This window comes from Aquarana catesbeiana, linkage group LG06 (genome assembly GCF_042186555.1).
Source record: "Aquarana catesbeiana isolate 2022-GZ linkage group LG06, ASM4218655v1, whole genome shotgun sequence".
Classification (NCBI taxonomy): Eukaryota; Metazoa; Chordata; class Amphibia; order Anura; family Ranidae; genus Aquarana; species Aquarana catesbeiana.
The window spans coordinates 271653419-271681268 of record NC_133329.1 but is presented as its reverse complement, the minus strand read 5'-3'; the positions used below and the strand labels follow the sequence as shown (position 1 = coordinate 271681268).

The window sequence follows — 27850 nt, the reverse complement described above, 5'->3', positions numbered from 1 at the left end:
GCGCAGAGCTTTACTGCGCCCTCTCCTAGAACTTGCCAAACAAAAAGGGTTATCGGTGGGGATACCCACTCTCTGTGGTGTTCCGTAAAGACACAAGCTCCTTCTCCCTACAAAGACCAGAAGACCTCCCGGCGCTATTCGGGTTCATGGATACGGATCCAATACAGATACCTGACTGGCTGCAGTTCATGCCACGGCCACAGGGAAGATCGGGCCCCCTGAGGATGCATGGACCCCCTCCTCCTCGTCACTTCAGGAACAGAAGGAGACGCAGGACGGCATCAGAGGGAGAGCCACGTGAGTAGGCCTTGGGCCACCCATCCCCATTCATTTTCACATGCCCAGGTAGAACGAGAGGTTGCCAACCCCCACACGCAGGGAACTGTAACGGGGTCTTCGTTGATGGCCGACGAGGAGGATTTTCTTTTTTTTTTTTTTTTTTTGGATAAGCGTTGCCTCCACTGCCCACTGACCGGCCTTACCCTCCGCCCCTCCTCCCCCTCCACCCCTCGGGACTTTAGCTGAACACAACTTTGGGCAGCACTATGGTCTGGAGACCCCACGGGAGAGCTGATGTAAACCCACGAACCGAATATCTAAAACAACACCCGCCCCAATACCGGACAGAAGTCACTCCAGACTTCATAGAACTAGGGGCTCGGAACCTACAACTCCCCATCCATCAGTCAACACATAAACTAGAGTCCCGAAGTCACCACCTCGGTGATGACGCGGAAACGTACATGCAATATGGTCACAGGAGACTGAATGGTTTAGTACGGGAACCAAGATATATGCCACGGAAAGCCCATCATAGAGGGTCAAGGTTGTTAACCACACCGCAAATATATCAGCGAGGATTTATACGCGGATGGTCGGGGGGGGGAGGGTGGCAGAGACCTCCCGTTTGCTGGTCTGTGGTGATTATTGTCCAGGTCCAGGATTGATCTGGGCCTTCTACGCACAGCTTAAGACGAGACTGAACACTGCTGGCCCTGAGGCTTTGCACAGACCGGTAAAATAAGGGATTGGTTTTGAACCTCTTTCTACTGTTCACTCTGGGGCCGCCTCAGGGGGCCCGCCTGATGGGTGTGTTGATGGATGGGATGGGAAATGTGATTTTCTTTGTGACACCTACTGGGTGCCTTAATTTAGGCAGTTAGGCTCCATGGGTTTTAGTTCTGGAAACTCTAAGTCAGTTTAGCTCATTTTATGCTATGTTAATTTATGCCTTTGTTTTTTCTTTTTGGTTGGTCTTGTCTTAAGCTATTAATACACTTGCAACGCTGCATTCAACTAGTCTGTTATGTTACTGCTTTAGACACACCGAGTGCACTAACAGAAGCCATAGATAGCCGGGGGTGGAGGGAGAGGCTCGGGAGCTCACTTCCTGGCCCTGTCTATCCACAACCCCACATAGGACAGCGCTCCATTCCCAGTGTAGCGACTGGGGAGCGTAATAGCCCATTTGGCTAACTTAGCACCCACACTCAGCTGCACTACCTAGTGACAGCTTCTTTTCTTTCTCTCTCTCTCTCTGCTCTGTTCTAGCTCTCCTTCTCTCTGACTCCCCCCCCCACCTTCCCCCCCCTTCCCACTTCTTCCCTACCTTCCACCCCCCCCTCCTTGTATCCCCCACCTTCCCCTCTCCCTTACCCATTAATTGATTATTGATATACTCATCACCTCAGATCATGGCACCCTTAAACATAATTTCCCTTAACGTGAAAGGCCTAAACACACCAGAGAAAAGACGAATGCTGTCTAATGACATGAGACGCATGGGAGCAGACATTGTTTTCCTGCAGGAAACCCACCTTAGAGAAGGTTCCTTGCCGACACTTCAAAACAGATTTTTCCCATCGGTTTACCACTCCAGATACTCAGAAGCCAAATCCAGGGGTGTCTCCATCTTAATCTCGGCCAAACTCTCATGGACACTCATAGACGTAAAATATGATAAGGAGGGCAGATTCCTTTTTCTAAAGGGGAGGATTGGGAACTCCAAAGTTACCTTAGCTAACCTGTACGCTCCCAACACACATCAAGACTTATTTCTCAAACGTCAGCTAGACCTACTATCACACTTCACTGACGGAAACCTGATCGTGGGAGGTGACCTTAATGTCCCCCTTGCCCCCACGGAGGATACTTCCACTGGAACCTCCTCCACATCACGGGACTTGCGTAAACGCGTCGGAACGACACTACACAATCTCCAACTGATCGACGCGTGGCGCCTCCTGCATCCGGGAGAAAAAGATTATACCTTCTTCTCTAAACCTTACCAGTCGTACTCCAGAATCGATTATTTCCTAATCCCCCACAGAGACCTGCACGCGATTAAAGAAACTAAAATAGGATCAATTACATGGTCAGATCATGCCCCGATCACACTAAAATACACCCTTCCAGACTTACGGTCGACACAGAAACCACCGTGGCGACTAAACGAAGGACTTCTGAAAATCCCAGAAATATTAGCTGAGGTGGCTAGGGAAATTGGCCACTATTTCTCCTCCAACACCACCCCTGATTGTGACACTGGACTAGTGTGGGAGGCACACAAAACCGTAATTAGGGGGATACTGATCAAACATGGCTCACGACTTAAACAACAACGTACGGCACAACTAAACACCTTGCTGAAGAAATTAGACACACTAGAAGGGAGACACAAACAGACCCCCACCAAACAATTAGAAGCAGAGCTAAACCTGGTCCGGACACAGATCACTGACCTTTTGCGTTATAAAGTGAAAGCGGCCATACAAATCTGCAAAAGAAAAAACTACGAATCCGGTAATAAATGCGGAAGATTACTAGCACAATCACTACGTGAACAAAAAATGGCCTCATATATACCCCACATCATGTCCCCTACGGGACGGAAAGCCTCGTTGCCCCAACATATAGTGCAGGAGTTTAGCTCATTCTACTCCTCTCTATATAACTTAACAGAGTCACAAATCCCCACTGAAAACACGACAGAATACATAACATCCTCCCTCATGCCGACCCTCCCAGACGAAGCAAAATCCATCCTAGAAGAACCCATCACATTGCCCGAACTGCAAATCGCTCTAAAACATTCTAAACCAGGGAAAGCACCAGGCCCAGACGGGCTTACAATCCCCTACTATAAGACCCTACTCCCCTTCCTAGGCCAGCATATGGTTGAACTTTATAACACTTTAGGCTCAGGGGGTAGGTTTCATAAGTCCACGCTGCAGGCACAAATCTCCGTCATACCAAAAGAAGGTAAAGATCCGGGCCAATGTGGGTCCTACCGCCCGATATCCCTTTTAAATACGGACCTCAAACTTTTTACAAAAATCATTGCCACCAGATTACAACAACACCTCACCTCACTTATACACCTCGACCAAGTGGGCTTCGTCCCAACAAGGGAAGCTAGGGATAATACGATCAAAGTTCTAAACCTACTGCATATCGCGAATAACACCAAATCCCCATGCGTCCTACTTGGAACCGACGCCGAAAAAGTGTTCGATCGCGTAAGTTGGAGGTTCATGTTCGCAACGCTAAAACACATAGGGTTGGGTGACAAAATGTTACAATGGATTTCCGCAATATACACAGACCCAACAGCTAGAGTAAGGGCAAATGGGGTACTCTCAGAAACTTTCCCAATTAATAACGGAACCCGTCAAGGGTGTCCCCTATCGCCACTGCTCTTCGCACTGTCCCTGGAACCTTTCCTATGTCACATTAGACATAACCCAGACATTACAGGGATAGAAATAGGCAACAAACAATTTAAAGTCTCCGCATACGCCGATGACTTAATGTTCTCCCTCACAAACCCAATCATTTCTCTCCCTAATCTCATGAAAGAATTTCACACATATGGTAAGTTGGCTAATCTGAAAATCAATTTCAGTAAATCTGAAGCGATGGGTCTAGGTATTCCACAACCACAACTCACACAGCTCCAGAATAGTTTCCACCTGAAATGGACCACTACAGCATTGAAGTACTTAGGAACATTTATACCCCCAACCTTCTCCCGTCTATTCAAGCTAAATTTCCCTCCCCTCCTAAAAAAAGTCCAACAAATGCTAGAGAAGTGGAATTCAGGACTCCACTCATGGTTCGGACGGTGCAATATCCTCAAGATGACAATCCTACCTAAATTCCTGTATCTCCTACAGACCATCCCCATACACATACCAGCAAGCTTCTTCAACCAAACACGCTCTCTATTTATCAAATTCCTTTGGGCAGGGAAAAAACCGAGACTAAATAGGAAAACCCTTTCTCTACCCAAACGTTATGGGGGACTGGCAATGCCTGAACTCCAGACCTACTACAGGGCAACACATCTAGGTAGACTCATCGACTGGAACCGACACACACCCACCAAACTATGGACTCAAATAGAACAAGCACAGAGTGAGACTCCTATACATAGAATCCCCTGGTGCTACGCTAATCTCCCAACAGATCTCAAGCATCACCCGTTAATAGGTAACACAGCCCGTGTGTGCGCCCAACTGGTTGAGTCATCTCCCCTCTTTGCTCGCGAATCTCCACTTAAGCCCATACTAGGAAACCCTGCATTTGAACCCGGAATGAGGGACGGGAGGTTCAGGGAACTGCGGGAAGAGGGAATATACCAAGCCTCACATTTCAGTAACAGAGGTAGATGGAAGACTGTTACAGAGTTGTCTGACCCAGAGGGATGCTTCCGCCTGGACTTCCTGAGAGCGCTACAACTCCACCACTTCCTCAGCACCATGACACCACTCAGCGCTGCCGATCAAACCCTCACATCAATGGAAGAACTGTGCTCGGGCACGGGACCCATACTACACGCACTCTCTCTAACTTACAGTATGCTAATCACCCCATCAGATGACCATAAGATACAGGGCCTCACTAAATGGGAAGAGGAACTAAAAAATACATTTACCACCAAAACAAAACAACACATACTACAGTTTACCCATAAATCTTCTTTATGCACCAAAATCCAAGAGACAAACTATAAAATCCTTACTCATTGGTACAGAACCCCAGCATTGCTCAACAAGATTTTCCCCGCGTCCTCAGAATTATGCTGGAGATGTCAAGAAGAGAAAGACACACTCCTCCATATTTTCTGGTCCTGTTCTCGGATCCAGACCTTTTGGAGAGAAGTCCGCCAGTTAACACAAAAATTTACAGACCGAGTTGTACCAGATGACCCGGCATACTTCCTTCTTCATGCTAACGATACCCCCCAAAAGATCTACAAAAAATCAGTCATACGGCATTTATTAGACGCAGCAAAAACTTGCATTCCACTTTTGTGGAAGACCACTCAAACACCAACCATAGCTCTTTGGCTCCAAAAGGTAGAAGAAATAAACCAAATGGAGGATTTAATCCTCACAAGCCAAAACAGACAAGAAACTTATACCAAGACTTGGCAATTATGGAACATGTTCAAGTATTCTGAAGAGGGACAAGCACTCCAAGGTTGTTGAGGATAGAATGTATTGTATGTACAGAAAGATTCGCAGATAGACGTAAGTAAATACACGTTCCCACACTCGACTAGCAAAATGCATCCCCGAACTCCCCCCTACCCCTCCCCACCCTCATGCAGACACCCCCCCCCCCATACCCATAATTTCCCTCTCCTCCACTCTATCTATTTTTATCTCACCTATTACTCTGATCTTCCGCTTGCTAGACTTCTCTTTTCTCTCTTAAAAATGATAAAATAATTAGGGAACCGGTTAACTAAGCTTATGTTCCCCCTCCAATTCTGCATCCACACACGAAACACACTGACGATACAAGCATACAGAGAACTATACGTTATGCTCCTTATAATACATCTGAATACAACACATATATTGTCACTATAATCGCTGTATCTGTTGTTATTGAATGCAATTACATTATTGTTGTATGTCCCGGTGAACCGGTTTTCTGACATAAATAAATAATTTAAAAAAAAAAAAAAATAAAATAAAGAATTAAAAAAAAAAAAAAAAAAAAAAGAATACATAAGCTGTTTCAGCAAAGAATGGACAGGAAAGGCATGCAAAGCTATTGCAAGATGGGGGTGGGGGGTAGGTGGGATATAAGGAAAATGTTTTGCATACTATTAGTAGAAAGTACTTTTTTTTTCATGTTTTCCTTGTGGTATGTTGTTATTTTTATAAAATAACAAAGAATTACAAAAAAAAAAAAAAAAGAATACATAAGCTGTTCCAGCAAAGAATGGACAGGAAAGGCACGCAAAGCTGGAGGAGGTTTTAGTGAACCCAAAAAAGTGGGCCTTCCAGCCGACTCAGTTAAGGGTAGCTTAAATGTGGAGCGGACCACCTCAGTAAGATGAAACTTGAAGAAGGTTCTTCTACAATTGATCCCTTGATAGAGGAGTCATCAGTCTCTTCATGGTCTCCTGAGGGGAATTCATCCTCTCCCATCCATTGTTCCTCTGTTTGAGGGTCCTGGGCGGTAGAAGAGGACCTTTTGCGTTTTCTCCTATTCTGGGGAGATACGATTAAAGCAGATAACCTTTCTTCCAATCTCACCAAGGCTGAAGAGAAAACTTCCTCAGTAACATAGACAGGGGCTGAAATGTTGAAAACAATTGCAACCCTTGACGGACCCGATGGCTCACCCTGACCAGCCACCCCAGGTCTTTCAGGGGAGGATGGCATTGTAGAGGTGAGACTAGGGTCCTCAGAGCCTGAGGGTGATACTCTTGGGCCCCTTTTTGGGGTGGTTACACCTCCCCTTCTGCCAGGCATAGTCCTAAGCACAAATGCAGAGGTACTGCCAGAAAAAATACATCCACTGCTGAGCAATAGTCCAGCCACTGCCACTGCTATTAATGCTCAGTCGGATACCAAGTAAACGTGCCTTGGGAATGCCTGTGTCAACCCACTCACATGCCCCCGTCTGCTGCTGTGTCGCTCCGTAAGCAAATGCAGCCTGGCAAATGGAGCTCTTATAGCTTTTTACAGCCCAGCGTTGTGGACGTTGAGGCACGTCAATGCCACACTAAGCCACGCGCGTGGGCCTCTGATCCGACCGTGTGGGGGGGGTGTAGAGGAGGGGAGCAGGAGGAAGAGAAGGAGAGCTGCCGCTGCTAAGGCAGTGGAAGAGGGAGAGGACCGTCTTGGACTCCCTCTGCCTATTCCTGGAGAGGGGAGAAAAACTCCTGTCCAGGTGGGGGGCATTTTTGTAAAAACCCCCCTCCAACATTTTACCAGAGGCTTGGGACTGCTTGGCTGAAGGAAGCCAGCAGCTTCTGCTGACACAGAGCGAGATATGGGAAGCATGAACCAGGTATGCTCTTTACAGCCCCCGGTGGCGACTTTTAGGCATGACAACATTTACTTTAAAGTAGAAAACCCAAAAATGTAAAATTCCTTAGAAATCTCCACCTACCTTATCCTGCTGCAGGATTCTGTGGTAAAACCAAACAGACCCAATCTTCATCCCTCACGATGGGCTCCGTTAAAAAACCCTCAAGGACCCTTTTTATCGGTGTTCCACTCCCTTGGACCCATATAGCACCCTGCCGGGAAGCTTTATGGCTGAAAAAAAACAAAGCACTGGATCCCAGGATCCAGCTCTCAAAAAGATAAGCATTACAGGCTAAACCACATTTTTTCCACCACAAGGCTCAGGTACCATCCAATTTGGCCTAAAAAGACACTTTGAATGGATCCAGTTGCATAGCTTGCCCCAGCAAAGATTACTCCAGCGGAGCTCAGCATAGCACATCTTTACTCGTGACCAACACCTTAGACACTGGCGTAAAAACTGAGGTACTCGCAGTAATGGGAGGGGTTATATAGGGAGTGAACTTCCTGTCTTACAGTGTACCAGTGTCCATCACCTAAAGGTGGCCTATATAACCCACATAGTTATTACTATGGCTCTGTGTCCCGTGACGTAAATAAAGAAAATATGTTACCAGGAGACTCACTTTGATTCCAGTAAACTACAATCTTTCAACATCGCCAATTTCCTCACGTATTTTTGGCAAATGGCCACTCAAAAAAAGAGGCGTGGCTATTGCCGTTAAAGACTGGCAGGTTTATAACCCTAATCCTATAGTCTGTGAAATAAACCAGGTTAAGTACACAATAGTTAACTTATACCACTCTAATACCAAACAAATTTATTTTTTAAATAAAAATCTGGAAAAAAAGACTCCTTAGTGCGGAAAGGACATCTTGTCTTATGTGGTAATTTCAAGGCCATCCCGAACATTGACCTGGACCTTACTGGCAACAAGTGCCATGGGAAACGTAGAGCAGAATTGGCTCATTTCATTATTCTTTTGAGCTATTTGACATCTGGAGATGTCAACATCCATCCGGAAGGGATTTTACCTTTTTTTTTCCAATGCTCATCACACATATTCTTAAATAGACTTATTCCTAGTAGACAAATTTCTGCTTCAAAAGATCACCAAATCGGATATTCATTATATCCCGTGGTATGACCTTGCTCCAGTTTCCATAACTGTGGGGGATCTTCTAACTAAAACAAGAGTAAACAGGTGAGCAACGATATTTATGCGTTGTTCCAACCGGAAAATAAAAAACGAATTCTGACAGCACTAAAATATGTTTTCCATCTTAATGCCCCTTCAGTTGAAGATCCCTTCATGTTATGAAACTCCCATAAGGTATATATTAGAGGTCTACTTATACAACTAACTGCTAAACTCAAACAGCAACAGACAAAGTGGCTTCAAGACCTTTTTTCCACCATAACCCACCTGAAAGATAGCAATAAAAACTCTACTTCAAAAACCATTTGTGAACAACTTTTTCAGGCCAGACAGAACTTACTTAGTAAGAGGGACCCTTACTGTCCCAACATGATAGTCTATCCGAGCTTTAAAAAGCTCAATTGTATCGGTATGGCAATTGAGCTGGAAAATTACTAGCTACCCAGTTAAAAGAAAAAGCTTAAACAAAAAATGAACTATATTCACAATCCCAAAACGGCAATAAAGTATTTCATCCAAAAGAAATCGCTGATGCCTTCACTGATTATTATGAATCACTCTGCAATTTAGAAAACAACCTTGATAGCCCCCAACCGTCAGATAAAATTATCTCAGAATTTTTAGCATCAGTATCCTTACCTAGATTCCCTCAAACAGATCTATCCCAACTAAATCAACCATTTCAGTCCCAGAAATAGAAACAAAATATTAAAAGTTTACCCGTAAACAAATTTTCAGGACCCGATGGTTACTCCTCAGAGTATTATCAAATATTTAATGCCATACTATCACCTCATTTACGTCAGGTCTTTAATACCGCTATGTCCAGAGCTAACTTTCCTCCTGAAATGTTGACCACTACTATTATTACTCTGTCTAAGCCGGGTAAATAACCTACCATGCCACAGAATTTTAGACCTATTTCATTGCGAAACGTAGACATGAATGTTTATGTCAAACTGTTAGCTAATAGATTGGTGACAATTCTACTGAGGTTGATCAATCCAGATCAGGTGGGTTTTGTATCTGGTCGCCAGGCCCCTGATGCAACGAGAAGGATGGTTAATCTTTTGCACATAATGGAAAAGTCCAAAGAGCCTTCTCTGCTCCAAGCATTGGATGCAGAGAAGGCTTTTGACAGAGTACATTGGGGTTACCTTTATAGAGTTCTTGAAAAATGTGGCATTAAACGGCCAATACAATGAGCTATCTCAGCCCTTTATTCTTCTACGGCCTATGTATTCACAGAAGGCATGTTCTCCAAAAACTTTAAAATCTCTAATGGAACATGAAAGGGCTGCCCCTTATCTCCATTCATTTTCACCCTAATCTTGGAACCTTTAGCAGAAAAAATTTGAACAAATCCTGATATAAGAGGTATTCCTTCACAAAATCCCCACCATGTCATCTCACTGTTCGCGGATGATGCAATACTGACTCAGGCCCCTTTCACACTTATACGACTTGTCTCACGATTTTGTACTGCAAAATCGTATGACAAGTCATTCTCCATGATTTTCAATGACTACCATTCATATTGGCACGACTTTAAGTCGTGCCGACTTGAAAGTAGTCCCTGCACTACTTTGGTCCAACTTCTATGCGAGTTGTACTCCATAGACCTCAATGTTAAACCATGAAGTAGCATGCAAGTCGTGCCTGAATAATATAGACACGACTTCAGTACGACTTTGTAAGCACAAACCTGGCTCGCTGATTGGGAAAGGAAAACTTTTTTTTCCTTTCCCGATGAGCGACAGGCAGTGCTGACAGCTGTCTGGTATGAATCCAGAGGGGGAACTCCACGCCAAGTTTTAAATGAAAAAACCGGCGTGGGTTCCCCCCCAGGGGCATACCAGGCCCTTAGGTCTGGTATGGATCTAAGGGGAACCCCCTACGCCGAAAAATCGGCATGGGGTCCCCCCCAAAATCCATACCAGACCCTTATCCGGGCACGCAGCCCGGCCGGTCAGGAATGGGGGTGGGGACGAGCGAGCGCCCCCCCCCTCCTGGACCGTACCAGGCCGCATGTCCTCAACATGGGGGGGTGGGTGCTTTAGGGCATGGGGGCACCCCGCCGCCCCCCCCACCCCAAAGCACCTTGTCCCCATGTTGATGAGAACAAGGGCCTCTTCCCGACAACCCTGGCCGTTGGTTGTCGGGGTCTGTGGGCAGGGGGCTTATCAGAATCCGGGAGCCCCCTTTAATAAGGGAGCCCCCAGATCCCGGCCCCCCACCCTATGTGAATGAGTATGGGGTACATGGTACCCCTACCCATTCACCTAGGGAAAAAAGCGTCAATAAAAAACACAGTACACAGGTTTTTAAAATAATTTATTAGGCAGCTCCGGGGTCTTCTTCCGACTTCGGGGGTCCTCTGCCGACTTCAGGGTCTCTCCGCCGTCTCCTCCCGGTGTCCGCATCTTCTGCCGGCTCCTCCGCTATCTTCTGTAGCTCAATTGCTAGCGGTGGTCCGGACTTCTGCCTTCTTCTTCTCTTCCAGAGATGTTGACACGATGCTCTCTCCAGCCAGAACGGTCTCTGAACGCTCCGCAAAGGACTTATATAGGCGGTGGCCCCGCCCCCTTATGAGGTCACTGTCCCGGGGCCTGCTGGGACTGTGCCGTCATAAGGGGGCGTGGTCATCACCCGGTGACCACGCCTCCTAAAACGTCACAGTCCCAGCATGTCCAGGGACTGTGATGGCATAAGGGGGCGGGGTCACCGCCTATATAAGTCCGTTGCGGAGCGCACAGAGACCATTCTGGCTGGAGAGAGCGTCGTGTCAACATCTCTGGAAGAGAAGAGGGAAGAAGACGATCCAGAGGTCCGGACCACCGCTGGCAAAAGAGCGCCAGAAGATAGCGGTGGAGCCGGCAGAAGATGCGGACACCGGGAGAAGACGCCGGAGAGACCCCCGAAGCCGGAAGAGGACCCCCGAAGTCGGAAGAAGATCCCGGAGCTGCCTAATAAATTATTTTAAAAACCTGTGTACTGTTTTTTATTGACGCTTTTTTCCCTAGGCCAGGGTTGTCGGGAAGAGGCCCTTGTCCTCATCAACATGGGGACAAGGTGCTTTGGGGTGGGGGGGCTGCAGGGCGCCCCCCATGCCCCAAAGCACCCACCCCCCATGTTGAGGGCATGCGGCCTGGTACGGTCCAGGAGGGGGGGGCGCTAGCTTGTCCCCACCCCCATTCCTGACCGGCCGGGCTGCGTGCTCGGAGAAGGGTCTGGTATGGATTTTGGGGGGACCCCCACGCCGACTTTTCGGCATAGGGGGTTCCCCTTACAATCCATACCAGATCTAAGGGCTTGGTATGCCCCTTGGGGGGAACCCACGCCAGTTTTTTTATTTAAAACTTGGCGTGGAGTTCCCCCTTATGATTCATACCAACTACTGTATGTTTTCATTTGTTAATGCCAAAAACGTGGCAAAGTCGTACAAAGTAGTACTGCTCCCAAATCGCGGTAAAATCGCGGCAAATCACGGTAAAATCGCGGCAAAATCGTGGCGCGATTTTGAAGTCGTATAAGTGTGAAAGGGGCCTCAGACTGACCCCGCCCGCTCCCTCCCAAAAGTACACAATGCCCTCCAACTTCTTAGCAAAGTTGCTTACTACAAAGTAAATGCTTCCGAAACTAACATTTTAAGTACAGCCGTTGATGACACTCTAAAATCATCCTTACAAAAGAAAATTCCATGTTGGTCCGATAAACAATTGCACTATCTTGGAATCCAACTGACTTTTCCCTCTACTGATTTATACAAAGTAAACTTCATCCCATGTATCTCAAATATTCAACAAGAGATATCTAAACTCAACAAACACCTTTTATCATGGTTAGCCCGCTTAGCAGTGTACAAAATGCTACTACTTCCTAAAAAATTATATCTGTTTAGGACACTCCCAATTCCTATGCCCACTTCCTTCTTCACGGTCAAGCAAAAATAGCTATCACAATTTATTTGGGCAGTTAGCAAAACGAGATGCTCCCCACAAATCCAACGGAAACATAGATTGATGGGAGGTATGGGCATTCCCGTCCTAATAGACTCCTATATGGCCTCAGTATTAGACTCAAATATTGGTTCAGTAGCCCTCCACTAAAACCTTTGATTCAATTGGAGAGGGCATGGATGGATAATAAGTCTCCCTTATCCCTACTAATGTCTACGGCCCTTACATTTCATAGAAAAAGTATTGAACACCCTACTATTCTAGCCTCCTTTCAGGCCTGGACATAACTACAAATAATGGGTGACACCAACTTATCCTGATCAGAAATTCCTATCTCTTTGGAAACTATTAAAAAAAAAGCAGCCACAAAGCATGATGCTGCCACCACCATACTTCACTGTGGGTATGGTGTTCTTTTGGTGATGTGCAGCGTTGTTTCTGCGCCAAACATATCTTTTGGAATTATGGCCAAAAAGTTCAAATTTGGTTTCATCAGACCATAACACATTTCCCCACATGCTTTTGGGAGACTTCAGATGTTTTTTTTCAAAATTTATCTGGACTTGGATGTTCTTCTTCGTAAGAAAAGGCTTCTGTCTTGCCACTCAACCCCATAGCCCAGATATATGAAGAATATGGGAGATTGCTGTCACATGTACCACACAGCCAGTACTTGTCACATATTCCTGCAGCTCCTTTAATGTTGCTGTAGGCCTCTTGGCAGCGTCCCTGACCAGTTTTCTTCACATCTCTTCATCAAATGTTGTGCCATATTTTCTCCACTTGATGATGACTGTCTTCACTGTTTTCCATGGTATATCTAATACCTTGGAAATCCTTTTGTACCCTTTTCTTGACTGATACCGTTTAACAATGAGATCCCTCTCATGCTTTGGAAGCTCTCTGTGGACCATGGCTTTTGCTGTAGGATGTGACTAAGAAAATGTCAGGAAAGACCTACTAGAACAACTGAACTTTATTCGGGGTTATTTAGAGGCACTTTAAATAATGGCAGGTGTGTACTGACTCCTATTTAACATGAGTTTGAATGTGATTGCCTAATTCTAAACACGGCTACATCCCCAGTTAGAAGAGGGTGTGCACACTTATGTAACCACATTATTTTATTTTTACTTCCTCCCCAAAAAAAGATTTCAGTTTGTTTTCCAACTGAATTGTATAGTTTATACGTCACATTAAAGGTGGAAAAAGTTCTAAAATGATTTATCTTTGTCTCATTTTTTTTTACATCACAGAAACCGGTCATTTTAACAGGGGCGTGTAGACTTTTTATATCCACTGTACAAGACTTATTTCCAGTGGCAAACTATTGTCATTTGGAGACTTAACCCACAATCTTCTGTTACCAGAGACAGAATTGTTCTCATATTTGCAGATATCCTCACTATGTTTTTTTATTAACAGTAAAAAAGTGAGATCAGAGCACATTGTCCACATAAAAGACAATAATAGGAGGAAGGTTACAGATGACACAGAGAAGGCAACTGTACTAAATGCTTTATTTTCCTCTTCCTCTACACGGGAAAAGGAGAGGTATACCGACCATGACAGGATTGTTAATTACACATCACGGGACATACCCTTAAGGCTAACAGAGGCCAGAGTCAAGGAAAGACTAGATAAGCTTAACACTAGAAAATCACCAGGACCAGATGGCTTACAGCCAAAAGTCCTCAAAGAACTCAGTCAGGTTATAGCTAGACCATTATTTCTAATCTTTGCGGGCAAGGTCCATAAAGAAATGGATGAGCGAGTTTGGGGTAGAGGAACTTGACTGGCCTGCACAGAGTCCTGTCCTCAACCCAATAGAACACCTTTGGGATGAATTGGAGCAGAGACTGCAAGCCAGGCCCTCTACTCCAGCATCAGTGCCTAACCTCACAAATGCGCATCTGGAAGAATGGTCAAACACTCCCATAGACACACTTCTAAACCTTGTGTACAGCCTTCCAAGAGTTGAAGCAGTTGTAGCTGCAAAGAGTGGGCCAACTCAATTGTGAACCCTATGGACTAAGACTAGGATGCCATTAAAGTTCATGTGCGTGTAAAGGCAGGTGTCACAATACTTTTGACAATATAGTATATATATATATATATATATATATATATATATATATATATATATATATATATATATGCTAAGCCATCACATAATGAAAATACACAACAATATATAAAGCTCCTTGCATAAAGGGTTACTAAACCCAGGAACCTGAATTCACTATATCTGGCCTCCCAGAGTACACAGAACATGGAAATGCAATTATTTTAGTAAATATAAACAGCTAAATACCTTTTCATGTCAGCAGTATATAGCAGTCTTGTGATTTCTATCAGTTCCTGGTGAAGCTTGTAGGAGGAGTTTTCATACTACACTGAGCTGTTCTATGAGGCTGCAGGGCTCCTGACCCTCTGTCTCGACAGTGCTGATTGGCCCTGTGCTGATCACATGCACTCCCAAGAAAAATAAAACCTTTCTAGCAATACACACTAAATTGAGCATGTGCAGCCTGACTCCCAAGGCTCAGTCTTACCTGGACATGTTTTGGAGTCAGTGGAAGAAGATGGATCTGTGCATACAGGATCATGCATCCTTTTTTTTTTACACAATGCAGAGGATTAACCCCTTAAATTTCACAGTGAGTATAACAAGCATGCTTTACTACATATACAGATTGATTTTACTGTTGTGGGTTTAGTAACACTTTAATCCCAGGCAGGTAGGGGGGATATACAGTATATATGGGACACAAAGTGGTCTTGAGGTTTTAACTTCCATTACCATGGTATTTCAAACAATCCTATATAAATAAGCAAACTTTCTTGAGAACACATCTCTGGAATCATGTATACAATATATAATATAATGATCTGGAAACCATAATTTGTCAAGCCCTTGTGCAGGTATAACATTTTGATTTACAATTATCTAAGTGGTTGTTGAGATCTTGACCATAGGGAAAGATTTATACTTCCTACCACCCTAGGTTGACTGTCTTGCTTCACCTCCAACTAACCCAGTCAACATTAATATTAAGCTAACAAGTTGCACAAGGTGTCTGAGAGGTTATTATAGAGTTTACTTTACATTATTATGCCTAGAAGAACAGGGCGAATTGTCCCCCTATTCTGCTAGCGAATTTGTTCTAAATATGCTGACCCAGAGTGGGAGAACGCATACATAACCAGTCAGTAACATTGTGGATAGCATACTTACCAAAATTTTAGTCTTGGTCCCCAGGATACAGGTAATCCCACCCACAGTTCACAAAGTCTGTGATAAAAACTGGGTGGTCCTGCCCATATACCAGAATGGCTAACCCAAACCCCACCTCTAATTATATGAGGACTTCCCAATGTGGGGACTGCCCACTCACAGTCCATGATCACCATAAAGAATGCTTTGAAATCCAAAATGCAAATTGCCCAAGCAAATTCAGAACAATGAGCATTTCTGGAATGGCTGTATGCTGCCATAGGCCACACCTTACGTTGACTATGCAGAAATCAGGCCCTCTTTTTCCAAGCTAAGGGTTGTATATACACACACACGTAGTGCTTATTTAAGGCACAACACAAAAAAAAAAAAAGTACAGTTACCCTTTTTTAGATCAATCCTTAAAATCTTGGCAGTTTTCTTAATTCCGAAGCCCAGAGGTGAGGTGTATGAACTACCACGTGTTGGATCTGGGCTTACCGAAGCCTGTAGTGACAGTGCAGAATCGAAACCATTTATGTGGTCACTGATCTTCCCAGTTTGCTTTGTATGGGTAGGTGGAGGAGGTGGTTTTATATTAGGAACGTCGTCATCTTCATCTTCTAAAAGTGGTAGGCAAGTTATGGCAGCTTTCTCATAAAGTTCACGATTATGGGATGGCACAACTTCCACTAACACACTGGGATGTTTCATTGCTTGTCTGAAGATATCTTGTGCCCTAAGATACAAGAAGATTAAAGAACTTAATGAACATAACACCCAGTATATTCCTGAAAAATAAAAATGGGAGGGAGAAATTTTATAATGTACACAAAGGTTCTCATTTAACCAGGCCCATCCATAGTAGATCTAGCAGTAGGAAGTTATATTCAACTTGACTTGTTCTGTAATGTTGAAAAACATTTGGCCACTTACCAATCCACCACTTCATTTCCTAGAGTGTCAGGAAGATACCCCAGCATGTATAATCACACCTTGGGACACCTCAATGCAATCATTGTGGAATGTGTAAATGTTAAACGTACAAGAGCAGGATTGAAGATTTAGAAGTTGTGGCTCCATCCTGTCATAGTTACATTACGCCAATGTGGGTGTCAGAAAGCCTGCATAGGGGTTAGTTCCTCGGTTTACATGGCTGAAAGTGTGAAATGTCAAATTGTTGGGGTAGAGAGTTAAAACTGCATTATACAGCTGGTAACAAAGGCCCCCCCACCCCTGTTCAGGGATGAGTGTTCCATTTTGATTTAATGGCTTCTTTCACACCCTAAACCAAAATGTGCACTTCAAAACCAAACTAAAATGTACTCCACTGTCCCTAAAAATGTCCCTTTTCTTTATTTTCAGGGAGTCATGGCCTGTAGAATTTAGCCCGCCCCCATGTTGGGCTATTCAATTGTTGAGAGGTTGTTTTGTCTCCCTAACTTATAAGTCTTTGCATTCCTCTATACCATGCAATGCATACAGTATACCAAGTTAAAAGGTAACATGGAACACTTGTATTTCTGCATTTTGTGTTTTGTTTGGAGTTTTGTTTGTAAGCCGTGAATGTGGCGTCTGAATAGCAAAACTCATGTGCAAGAACTAAACCAAGATACAAAAAAAGCACAAAGAATAAAAAACAGCCATACCTTTGAAAGTTATTTTTAAACCTATGACACAATGCCACTGAACACTTTCCACAGTATAATACTTACTGTGTAAAAGACCTATCAGCAAGTTCCACACTGTTAATTTTCACAATGCATTCATTTTCTCGGAAAAGGTCCTCTTGTTTAGTCCTGCTGTTCTCTTCAATTCCACGAATGTACAGTCCCAAAGCACTAAACGGCAAAGTGAGAGTAGGTTATGTATCTGTTAATACTATGAGAGTTATACATATGAATATATGGATGGAAACATGAATTCCACATTTTTTTTTTTTTTTTCTGAAGCAGTTACATACTTTTTATATGAATATATATCTCGAATAGAATATATATATATATATATATATATATATATATATATATATAGATATCTATATATATATATATATATCTATATATATATATATATATATATAGATATATATATATATATATATAGATAGATAGATAGATATAGACAGATAGAATATATATATATATATATATATATATATATATATATATATATATATATATATTTGTCATACACTTTAAATAAATGTAGACAACAAGACAAGTTATATAGAAGAACTGATCACCACTTTATAACACCTATATAAAGATAGTTTGTGTTTGGAGTGTATAGTTGCTTCTCCTGTATTATTTATTGCTGGAAATTAGAAACATTTGTGTCTTTTTTCTGAGTCTAAACCACATAGTACAAGCTCCATTTTCTTCACAGGATATTTTGCATGGAAATCCCTTCAACGTTTCTTCAACTACAATGGTCTCTACCTCAAGATTGCAGCTCAATGGTTTCACCCGCCATACTTAGGAAAGGAAGAAGAGGCAGAATGTACTGCAGGGAGGAAGTCAGAAGCAGGAATCTACCATTAGTTGTCAAAGCATGTAGGCGTCCAGTGAGTCTCCTTTAGAGAATAGCAGAATTACCATTGTAAACCCCGCCACACACACACACACACTTAGCTTTTTCTCATATTTTATACTATGAGATAATGAACTTGTTTAAGAATGAGTAGGAATAGTAAACATACCCTAGTGCACACAAGCAGCTGCATTAACTTATTTTATGTAGAATCAACTTATATTTTAGATTTTAATTTTTCTTTGAGTGCACAAAGCCTACAGTTAATTTCCTAGCAAACTTCCACCATTATATTTTCATGTCATTTCAGGTTATTTCACCAAAGAACACACTGACTGCCTGTCATTTGCACAGACAATGTAAGCCAGCCCATAACATTTATTTGAACAGTATAAGTATACGTATGGATCAGTGGGTCGGAGAGACAATATTAAGTCGTTTACACATGATGTCCTTTTTGACGTGAAAAGCTTCCAATTATGCCCTATGTTATAGAAATGATTATCACTGAGTCTGTGTAAGGTTAACTACTGGTGAAAAAACATAGGTTAACTTGAAATTCTGAGGCAAGTAAAAAATGTTTTGACTATGCCTTGTCTACCAAAGCACTTACTGCAAGGAATGGAAAAAGAAAATAAGCCATTAGAAGTTATCAATGCATTACATGGTATGCTGCCTAAGTAGATAATTTGTCTACTTGAAAATAATTTTGTGTTTCATGAATCATGGGGAAATATCACCAATAATAAAATACCATCTTCTAATGGAGAGTCAGATGAAGCATTAAGGAATACACAAAATAAATTGGTGGCTTACACATATAGAAAATTAGACTTAACAGAAATGTCAGTTGTGATACAAGAATTCTGGGAAATAAAATTCACAAATAATGTACATGCTAATAATAAGTGCTATGAGAAAGAGTAATATCTGGGAAAAAAAAGTTTCTATATATACACTATATGATCAAAAGTATTGGGACACCTGCCTTTCTCCGCTCTAATTCATCCTAAAAGTGTTCTATTGGGTTGAGGTCAGGAATCCGTGCAGGCCAGTCAAGTTCCTCCACCCCAAACTTGCTCATCCAAGTCATTATGGACCTTTCTTTGTGCACTGGTCCAAATCATTTGGTGGAGGGGAGATTATGGTGCGGGGTTGTTTTTCAGGGGTTGGGCTTGGTCCCTTATTCCAAGTGAAGGAAACTCCTAAGGTGTCAGCATAAGACATTTTGGACTAATGTGCTTCTGGAGGAATGGTCAAACATTCCCATAGACACACTCCTAAACCTTGTGGACAGCCTTCCCGGAAGTGTTAAAGCTGTTAAAGCTAAAGCTGTAGCTATAGCTGCAAGGGGTGGGACACCCCTGTTCATGTATGTATATATATATATATATCCGGTGGAGGCTCTTTACCACGTGATCAGCCGTGTCCAATCACGACTGATCATGATGTCAATAGGAAGAGCTGTTGATCGGCTTTTCCTCACTCGCGTCTGACAGATATGAGTAGAGGAGAGCCGATCGGCAGCTCTCCTGACAGGGGGGGTCTGCGCTGATTGCTTTTCAGCGCAGCCCCCCCTCAGATCACTACATTGGACCACCAGGGATCACCACTAGGACCACCAGGGAAGGGGCATGTACCCCATGGCCATCCACATGTGCCCAATCTGTGCCAATCAGTGCCCACAAATGGGCACTGATTGGCACCATTATGTTTCAGTTCTGCCCAGCAATGCTACCAGTTTTATCAGTGCCACCAATCAGTGTTATTAGTGCCACCTGTCAGAGCCCATCTGTGCCACCTGTCAGTGCCCATCTATGCCCATCAGTGCACACCTATCAGTGCCCATCAGTGCCACCAATAAGTAACCATCAGTGCCGCCCATAAGAACCAATCAATGCCACCTACGAGTGCCCATCAGTGCCACCTATGAGTGCCCATCGGTGCCACCTATGAGTGCCCATCAGTGCCGCATACCAGTGCTACTTATCAGTGCCCATCAGTGCCACCTCATTGGTGCTACCTCATCAGTGTCCATCAGTGCTGTTGTATCAGTGCCTGTCAGTGCAGCCATATCAGTGCCCATCATTGAAGAAGAAAACGTACTTATTTACAAAAAATTTTAACAGAAACAAAGAAAAACTTGTTTTTTTTTCAAAATTTTTGGTCTTTTTTTATTTGTTGCGCAAAAAATAAAAAACGCAAAGGTGATCAAATACCACTAAAATAAAGCTTTATTTGTGGGAACAAAATGATACAAAATTTGTTTGGGTACAGTGTTGTATGACTGCGCAATTGTCATTCAAATTTCAACAGCGCTGAAAGCTGAAAATTGGCCTGGGCGGGAAGGTGTCTAAGTGCCTGGTATTGAAGTGGTTAATAAATCTGCAAAAATGTCAACAATTCTGTGTTTTTCTGTCAATATGGGGTGCTGTGTGTACATTAATGAGGAAAAAATGAACTTAAATGATTTTAGCAAAGAAAGAGTGAAAAATTTAAGGGGGTCTGAATACTTTCCGTCCCCACTGTATGTATGTATGTATATGTATATATATATTGAACCATTTTTAAAAGTAAATTACATTACATAATGTCACCATTTTTAAAAGTAAATATTTTTTCTAAATGTTCTAAAGTTTTCATGTCGGTAAAAACCCTTGCAATCCATACATACAAAGAAACCAAAAGCAAATAAGTTCAGAAATTAAGTTATATGTAATGAAATGGAATGACACAGGGAAAAAGTATTAAACATGCTGACATGTATTTAATGCTTTGTATAAAATCCTTTGTCGGTAATGACAGCTTCAAGATGCCTCCTGTATGGAGAAACTAGTCACATGCATTGCTCGGGTGTGATTTTGGCCCATTTTTCCACACAGTCTTTAAATCTTGAAGGTTTTGTGGGCCTCTTCTATGAACTGTGATCTTTCTATCTTTCCAAAATCTATTGGATTCAAGTCAAGTCATGGCATGTAATTGGCTGGGTCATTCTAACAGCTTTATTATCTTTCTTTGAAATCATATAAGAGTTTACTTGGCTTTGTGTTTGGGATCATTGTCTTGCTTAAATATCCATCCTTGTTTCATCTTCATCATCCTGTTAGATAGCAGCAAATTTTTATCAGGAATGTCTTGGTAAATGTTTCCATTCATCCTTCCTTCAACGATAATAAGTTTGCCAGTACCATATGATGAAAAACAGCCCCACACCATGATGTTCCTACCTCCAAACTTGTTGGTATGGTGTTTTTTGGGTGCAATTTGACCTTCAAACATGGTGTGTATTATGGCATCCAAAGAGTTCAATTTTGGTCTCACCTGACCAGACTATATTCTCCTAGTATTTCACAGGCTTGCCTAAATAGTGTGCAGCAAACTTTAAATGAGCTTCAACATGCTTTTTCTTCAGCAATGGAGTCTTGCATGGTGAGCGTGCATACAGGCCATGGCAGTTGAGTGCATTAATTGTTTTCTTTGAAACAATTGTACCTGCTAATTTCAGGTCTTTCTGAAGCTCTTCACAAGTGGTCATTGGCTCTTGGACACTGATAATTCTTTTCACTCCTCTGTCAGAAATCTTGTGAGGAGCATCTGGTCGTGGCCAGTTTTTGGTGAAATTATGTTCTTTCCAATTCTGGATCATGGCCCCAACAGTGCTCACTGGAACATTCAGAAGTTTAGAAATCTTTCTATAACCAATGTCATCAGTATGTTTTGCTACAATAAGGTTGCAAAGGTCTTGAGAGAGCTCTCTGCTTTTACCCATCTTGAGATATTTCTTGTGTGACACCTTTTTATAGGCCATAGGCTAAACCAGCTGATAATAATTTGCGCTGACAAGGGGCAGGATTGCTTTCATATTACTAATGGATTTCAGTTGATTTTGTGGCTTTCCATGCTTTTTTGCACCTCCCTTTCTTCATGTGTTCAGTACTTTTTTGCCTGTGTCATTCCATTTTATTACACATAATTTAATTTCTGAACTTATTTATTTTGGTTTCTTTGTATGTATGGATTCCATGGGTTGTTGGCAACATATGGTGATAATGTCATGTCAATAGCACCTTTAGAAATACATTTACCTAGAAAAATGGTGACGTGTTCAATATTTATTTTACCTGCTGTAGTTAGTATATATGGTAGGAAACATGGAGTAAAAAATGGTTTAAGAGGAACATGACGCTTCAACAGTAAAGTATGATGTAGAACATTTTTAAAGGATACGTTGATCTTTGAGAACATGTTACGTGTTCTGCCCCGTTTTAGGGTCGAACATGTAACATGCTCCTGCAGACACTCCCAGGTCCCCCTCCCTGTGACAGTGGGATGGGCCCATCAGTGCCTCTTATCAGTGCCACCTCTCTGTGCCACCTATCAGTACCCATCAGTGTCATTCATCAGTGCAGCCTCATTAGTGCCTCCTAATCAGTGCCCACCAGTGCCTCCTCATCAGTGCCCACTAGTGCAACCTATGTGCCCATCAGTGCCACCTATCTGTGCCCATCAGTGCAGCCTATCAGTGCCCATCAGTGCCACCTTATCAGCGCAACAGTGAAGGAAAAAAATATATACTTGATTGAACAACGTTGTAACAATGTATAAAAAAACTTTTTTTTTTTTTTTTTTTTTTTTTACAAAATGTTTGGTCTTTTTTTGTTTGTTTAGCAAAAAATAAAAAACCCAGAGGTAATTAATTACTACCAAAAAAAAAAAGATCTATTTGTGTGAAAAAATGTCATATGGGTACAATGTTGCATGACCACACAATTGTCATTCAAAGTGTGAGCATGCTGAAAGCTGAAAACTGGCCTGGGCAGGAAGAGGGTATACGTGCCCAGTAAGCAAGTGGTTATAGCTTAAGTTTAGTTATGCATATTTTTGCATAATTACAGTATATTAGTTCAGCTTGGATCAATACAAGCAGGCATTAAAAGCAAACAGGTAATGAAAAATACTAAGTTACTGGCTCTCTTTAGCAGCAGCACCACTGCTCTCATCTCTGGTATCCCAAATTCTTCAAGCACATTGAGCCTTAGGCTCGGTTCACACCTTTGTGTTTTTAATGCTTTTTGCAGAAACGCACTACAGTCCATTCAACAAGGTTTCCTATAGGACACGTTCACATTTATGCTTTTTTAAAGCTGCAGCGTTTTTGGAAAGGGACAGGGACTTTTTTTTAAGTGCAAAACAGTGGGTTTTTTTTGCGTTTTTGGTTCAATAGACTTCAAATGGAGAAGTTGCAGAAAAGCATGTAGTGTGTTTTTGGTACAATTTGTGTTTTGTGTTTTTTAATCTGCCCAACAAATTTGGCAATCCTAGAATTCTACCACCTGACCTTAAAACCCCTATCTCTTTATATAGTATCGGACATCTTGTCAAAAGGCCCATGTTGTCATTTTTTCTTCTTCTTTTTTTTTTTTTTTCTTTTCTTTTTCTTTTTCCATATTAGCCATGGTTTTTAATGCCTAATTTCTTAATATATATATATTGCAATGCTATTTCAGAATTCCTTATGGCAATTTATGTTAAGATCCATAAGTTAATTATGAAAGCGGAGTTCCACCCAAAAATGGATCTTCCACTTTCCGGTTCCTCCCTCCTCCGGTGTCACATTTGGGACCTTTCAGGGGGGAGGGGGGAAGCAGATACCTGTCCAATACACATAAGGGAAGTAAACAAGTGGCTGAAGAGCTGGTGTAGTAAGGAGGGGTTTGGGTTCCTGGAGGACTGGGCCGACTTCTCAGTCGATAACTGGTACTATAGAAGGGACAGACTGCACCTAAATGAGGAGGGTGCCGATCTGCTGGGAATGAAGGTGGCCAAAAAGTTAGAGGGGTTTTTAAACTAGGCGATGGGGGGGAGGGTCCAGAGCTAGAGATAGTCAGCGTGGAAGATATTCCCGAGGGTAGTATTGGAGGCATTAGTGGTAGGTTGACCAAAGCACAAAAACACAAGGTAAGTATAGTAGCAAGTCTTAGTTGCAATCTCGAAACACCCAATACGAGGACAATATGCTACCGGTTTAAACTATGTGGCATGTTCACCAATGCTAGGAGCATGGCGGACAAGATGGGTGAACTAGAGATACTGTTGTACGAGGGGGATTTGGATTTTGTGGGAATTTCAGAGACCTGGTTCAACAGCTCTCATGAATTACTGGCAAACATTCAAGGGTATACCCTTTACCACAAGAATAGAGATGGTAAAAAGGGGGGAGGGGTATGCCTATATATCAAGAATAATGTACAAGTGAATGTGAGAGATTACATCACTGAGGGAGCTAGGGAGGAGGTGGAATCCTTATGGGTAGAGCTCCAAAGGGATGAAGCTAAGGGGAAAATAATACTGGGAGTATGCTATAGGCCCCCTAACCTGAGGGAGGAAGTGGAGACAGATCTCCTATCACAATTTGGATTAGCAGCAAGGATGGGAAGTGTTATCATAATGGGGGATTTTAATTATCCAGACATAGACTGGGCGGAGGGAACCGGGCATTCATTTACGGCTCGCCAGTTCCTTAATGTCTTGCAGGACAATTTTATGGGTCAGATGGTAGACGCACCAACTAGAAATAAAACATTACTGGATCTACTGATTACCAACAATACAGACCTGATCACGGATGTGGAAATACGTGGCAATTTAGGTAACAGCGATCACAGGTCAATTAGTTTCAGTATAAATCACACAAATAGGCAACATAAAGGGAATACAAAGACACTGAATTTCAAAAGAGCCAACTTCCCTAAACTACAAACCTTGCTAAAAGGCATAAATTGGGATAAAATATTAGGAACAAAGAATACGGAGGAGAGATGGGATGGCTTTAAGAGCATATTAAATAAGGTCATTAGCCAATGTATCCCATTGGGTAATAAATTTAAAACAGCAAACAAAAGTCCTGGATGGCTTAACTCCAATGTAAAAATGCATATAAAAGCAAAGGAGAAGGCCTTCAAAAAATACAAGGTTGAGGGATCATCCTCAGCATTTAGACTTTATAAAGAATGCAACAAGAAATGTAAGGGTGCAATTAGGACGGCTAAGATAGAACATGAAAGACACATAGCAGAGGAGAGCAAAAAAAATCTCAAGAAATTCTTTAAGTATGTAAACAGTAAAAAAGGGAGGACAGACCATATTGGCCCCATAAAGAATGAGGAAGGATATCTGGTTACAAAGGATGGGGAGGTGGCGAAGGTATTGAATTTATTCTTCTCCTCAATCTTCACGAGTGAATCGGGGGGGCTTCAGTAACCAAAACTGCAGTGTTTATCCTCATGACACAACACAGGAAGCACCTCCATGGTTAACAGAGGACAGAATTAAAATTAGACTTGAGAAACTTAACATTAATAAATCACCGGGACCAGATGGCTTGCATCCAAGGGTACTTAGGGAACTCAGTCAAGTGATTGCCAGACCGTTGTTCCTAAGTTTTGCAGACAGTCTACTGACTGGAATGGTACCAGCTGATTGGAAAAAAGCCAATGTAGCACTGATATTTAAAAAGGGCCCAAAATACATCCCTGGGAATTACAGACCAGTTAGCCTAACATCAATAGTATGTAAACTCTTGGAGGGGATGATAAGGGACTATATACAAGATTTTAGTAATGAGAACGGTATCATTAGCAGTAATCAGCATGGATTCATGAAGAATTGTTCTTGCCAAACCAATCTACTAACTTTCTATGAGGAGGTGAGTTGCCATCTATATAAAGGAAGGCCCGTAGACGTGGTGTATCTGGATTTTGCAAAAGCATTTGACACAGTTCCCCATAAACCTTTACTGTACAAAATAAGGTCCGTTGGCATGGACCATAGGGTGAGTACATGGATTGAAAACTGGCTACAAGGGCGAGTTCAGAGGGTGGTAATAAATGGGGAGTACTCGGAATGGTCAGGGGTGAGTAGTGGGGTTCCCCAGGTTTCTGTGCTGGGACCAAACCTATTTAATTTGTTCATAAACGACCTGGAGGATGGGATAAACAGTTCAATCTCTGTATTTGCAGACGATACTAAGCTAAGCAGGGCAATAACTTCTCCGCAGGATGTGGAAACCTTGCAAAAAGATCTGAACAAATTAATGGGGTGGGCAACTACATGGCAAATTAGGGTCAATGTAGAAAAATGTAAAATAATGCATTTGGGTGGCAAAAAAATGAAAGCAATCAATACACTGGGGGGAGAACCTCTGGGGGAAACTAGGATGGAAAAGGACCTGGGGGTCCTAGTAGATGATAGGCTCAGCAATGGCATACAATGCCAAGCTGCTGCTAACAAAGCAAACAGAATATTGGCATGCATTAAAAAGGGGATCAACTCCAGAAATAAAACGATAATTCTTCCACTCTACAAGACTCTCGTCCAGCCGCACCTAGAGTATGCTGTCCAGTTCTGGGCACCAGTCCTCAGGAAGGATGTACTGGAAATGGAGCGAGTACAAAGAAGGGCAACAAAGCTAATAAAGGGTCTGGTCTCAGCGGGGAGCATCGATAGCTTCAAGAAACTATTAGATAAGCACCTGAATGACCACAACATACAGGGATATGCAATGTAATACTGACACATAATCACACATAGGTTGGACTTGATGGACTTGTGTCTTTTTTCAACTTCACCTACTATGTAACTTCCGGCGAAAGATTGCCGCAGTATGCGCAGTGATCTACTCCATGTCCGTCCCCTCCGCTGTCTTCTGGGAGACACATAGGTCCCAGAAGACAGCAGGGACCAGTCAGGACACACAGCGTGACTCACGCATGCGCAGTAGGGAAACAGGCTGTAAAGCCACAAGGCTTCACTTCCTGGTTCCCTTACTTAAGATGCCGGTGCCTCCACCCAGAGCCGAGGGACAGGTCGGCTTCGGGTGAGAACATCGTGGGCGCCCTGGACAGGTAAGTGTCCTTATTTTAAAAGTCAGCAGCTGCAGTATTTGTATATGTTGACTTTTTTTTTTTTGCAGGCGGAACTCCGCTTTAAATATACCTAAAGAGGAACTGCAGTCTGCTCACATAATTTGTAGCAAAAACATATTTGCCATTCTGAAGATTCCCTCCGAACACTTTGCATATTATTTTATATAAACTGATTCTGTACTTGCCAAATATTCTGCAGAAATCTCCCTCCACTAAGTCTGGCCACAACCATTATAACTGTGGGCAACTAAAGCTGCTGCTTGTTAACTTCCCGGATTCACACAAAGACACACCTCCAGCTCTGCAGCCCTGCAGCTCTCATTGGCCCTCTTATGACCCACCCCCACTCCCTTCCTGGCAAACTCTCACAATAGTGAGAGAGCTGTGCATGATGTCATAAGCCTAGGCTAATGACTAGACAAGAAACAAGAAGTGGGCTGAATAAGGTATTTACTGGCAGAGGATTTAATAGATGGAAAGTTGAAAAAATGACTTAAGGGCTTAATAGAAAAAAATGCAAAACGCAAATTGTGGTAAAATTTTATGTGCAAATATTCAAAACGCCCAGCAAAAGACACCGCAGAAATGCTCAAAAGCAAACTGCATAGGTGTGGACCGAGCCTTAGTTACAGCGCCTCACAGCACGGGCCCACTCCTGTCCACTAGATAGGCTTCTCCTGGCAGGGCTTCACACTGTCACAATACTTACATTGGTCCAAGCAAA

General features: G+C 42.7%; 1 protein-coding gene across 4 annotated transcripts in view; it reads right to left on the bottom strand.

Moving 5' to 3' along the window:
* The window catches only part of PARD3B (par-3 family cell polarity regulator beta), a 2266259-nt gene that overhangs the window by 1617595 nt on the left and 620814 nt on the right, over positions 1-27850 (bottom strand). For all 4 annotated transcript variants that reach the window (XM_073633364.1, XM_073633363.1, XM_073633365.1 and 1 more), the window contains exons 7-8: positions 17386-17511; positions 16075-16409 (exon numbers count right to left, since the gene is read on the bottom strand). In XM_073633364.1, the coding sequence (XP_073489465.1) occupies positions 16075-16409; positions 17386-17511 (461 nt within the window). The remainder of the gene's footprint in view (positions 1-16074; positions 16410-17385; positions 17512-27850) is intronic.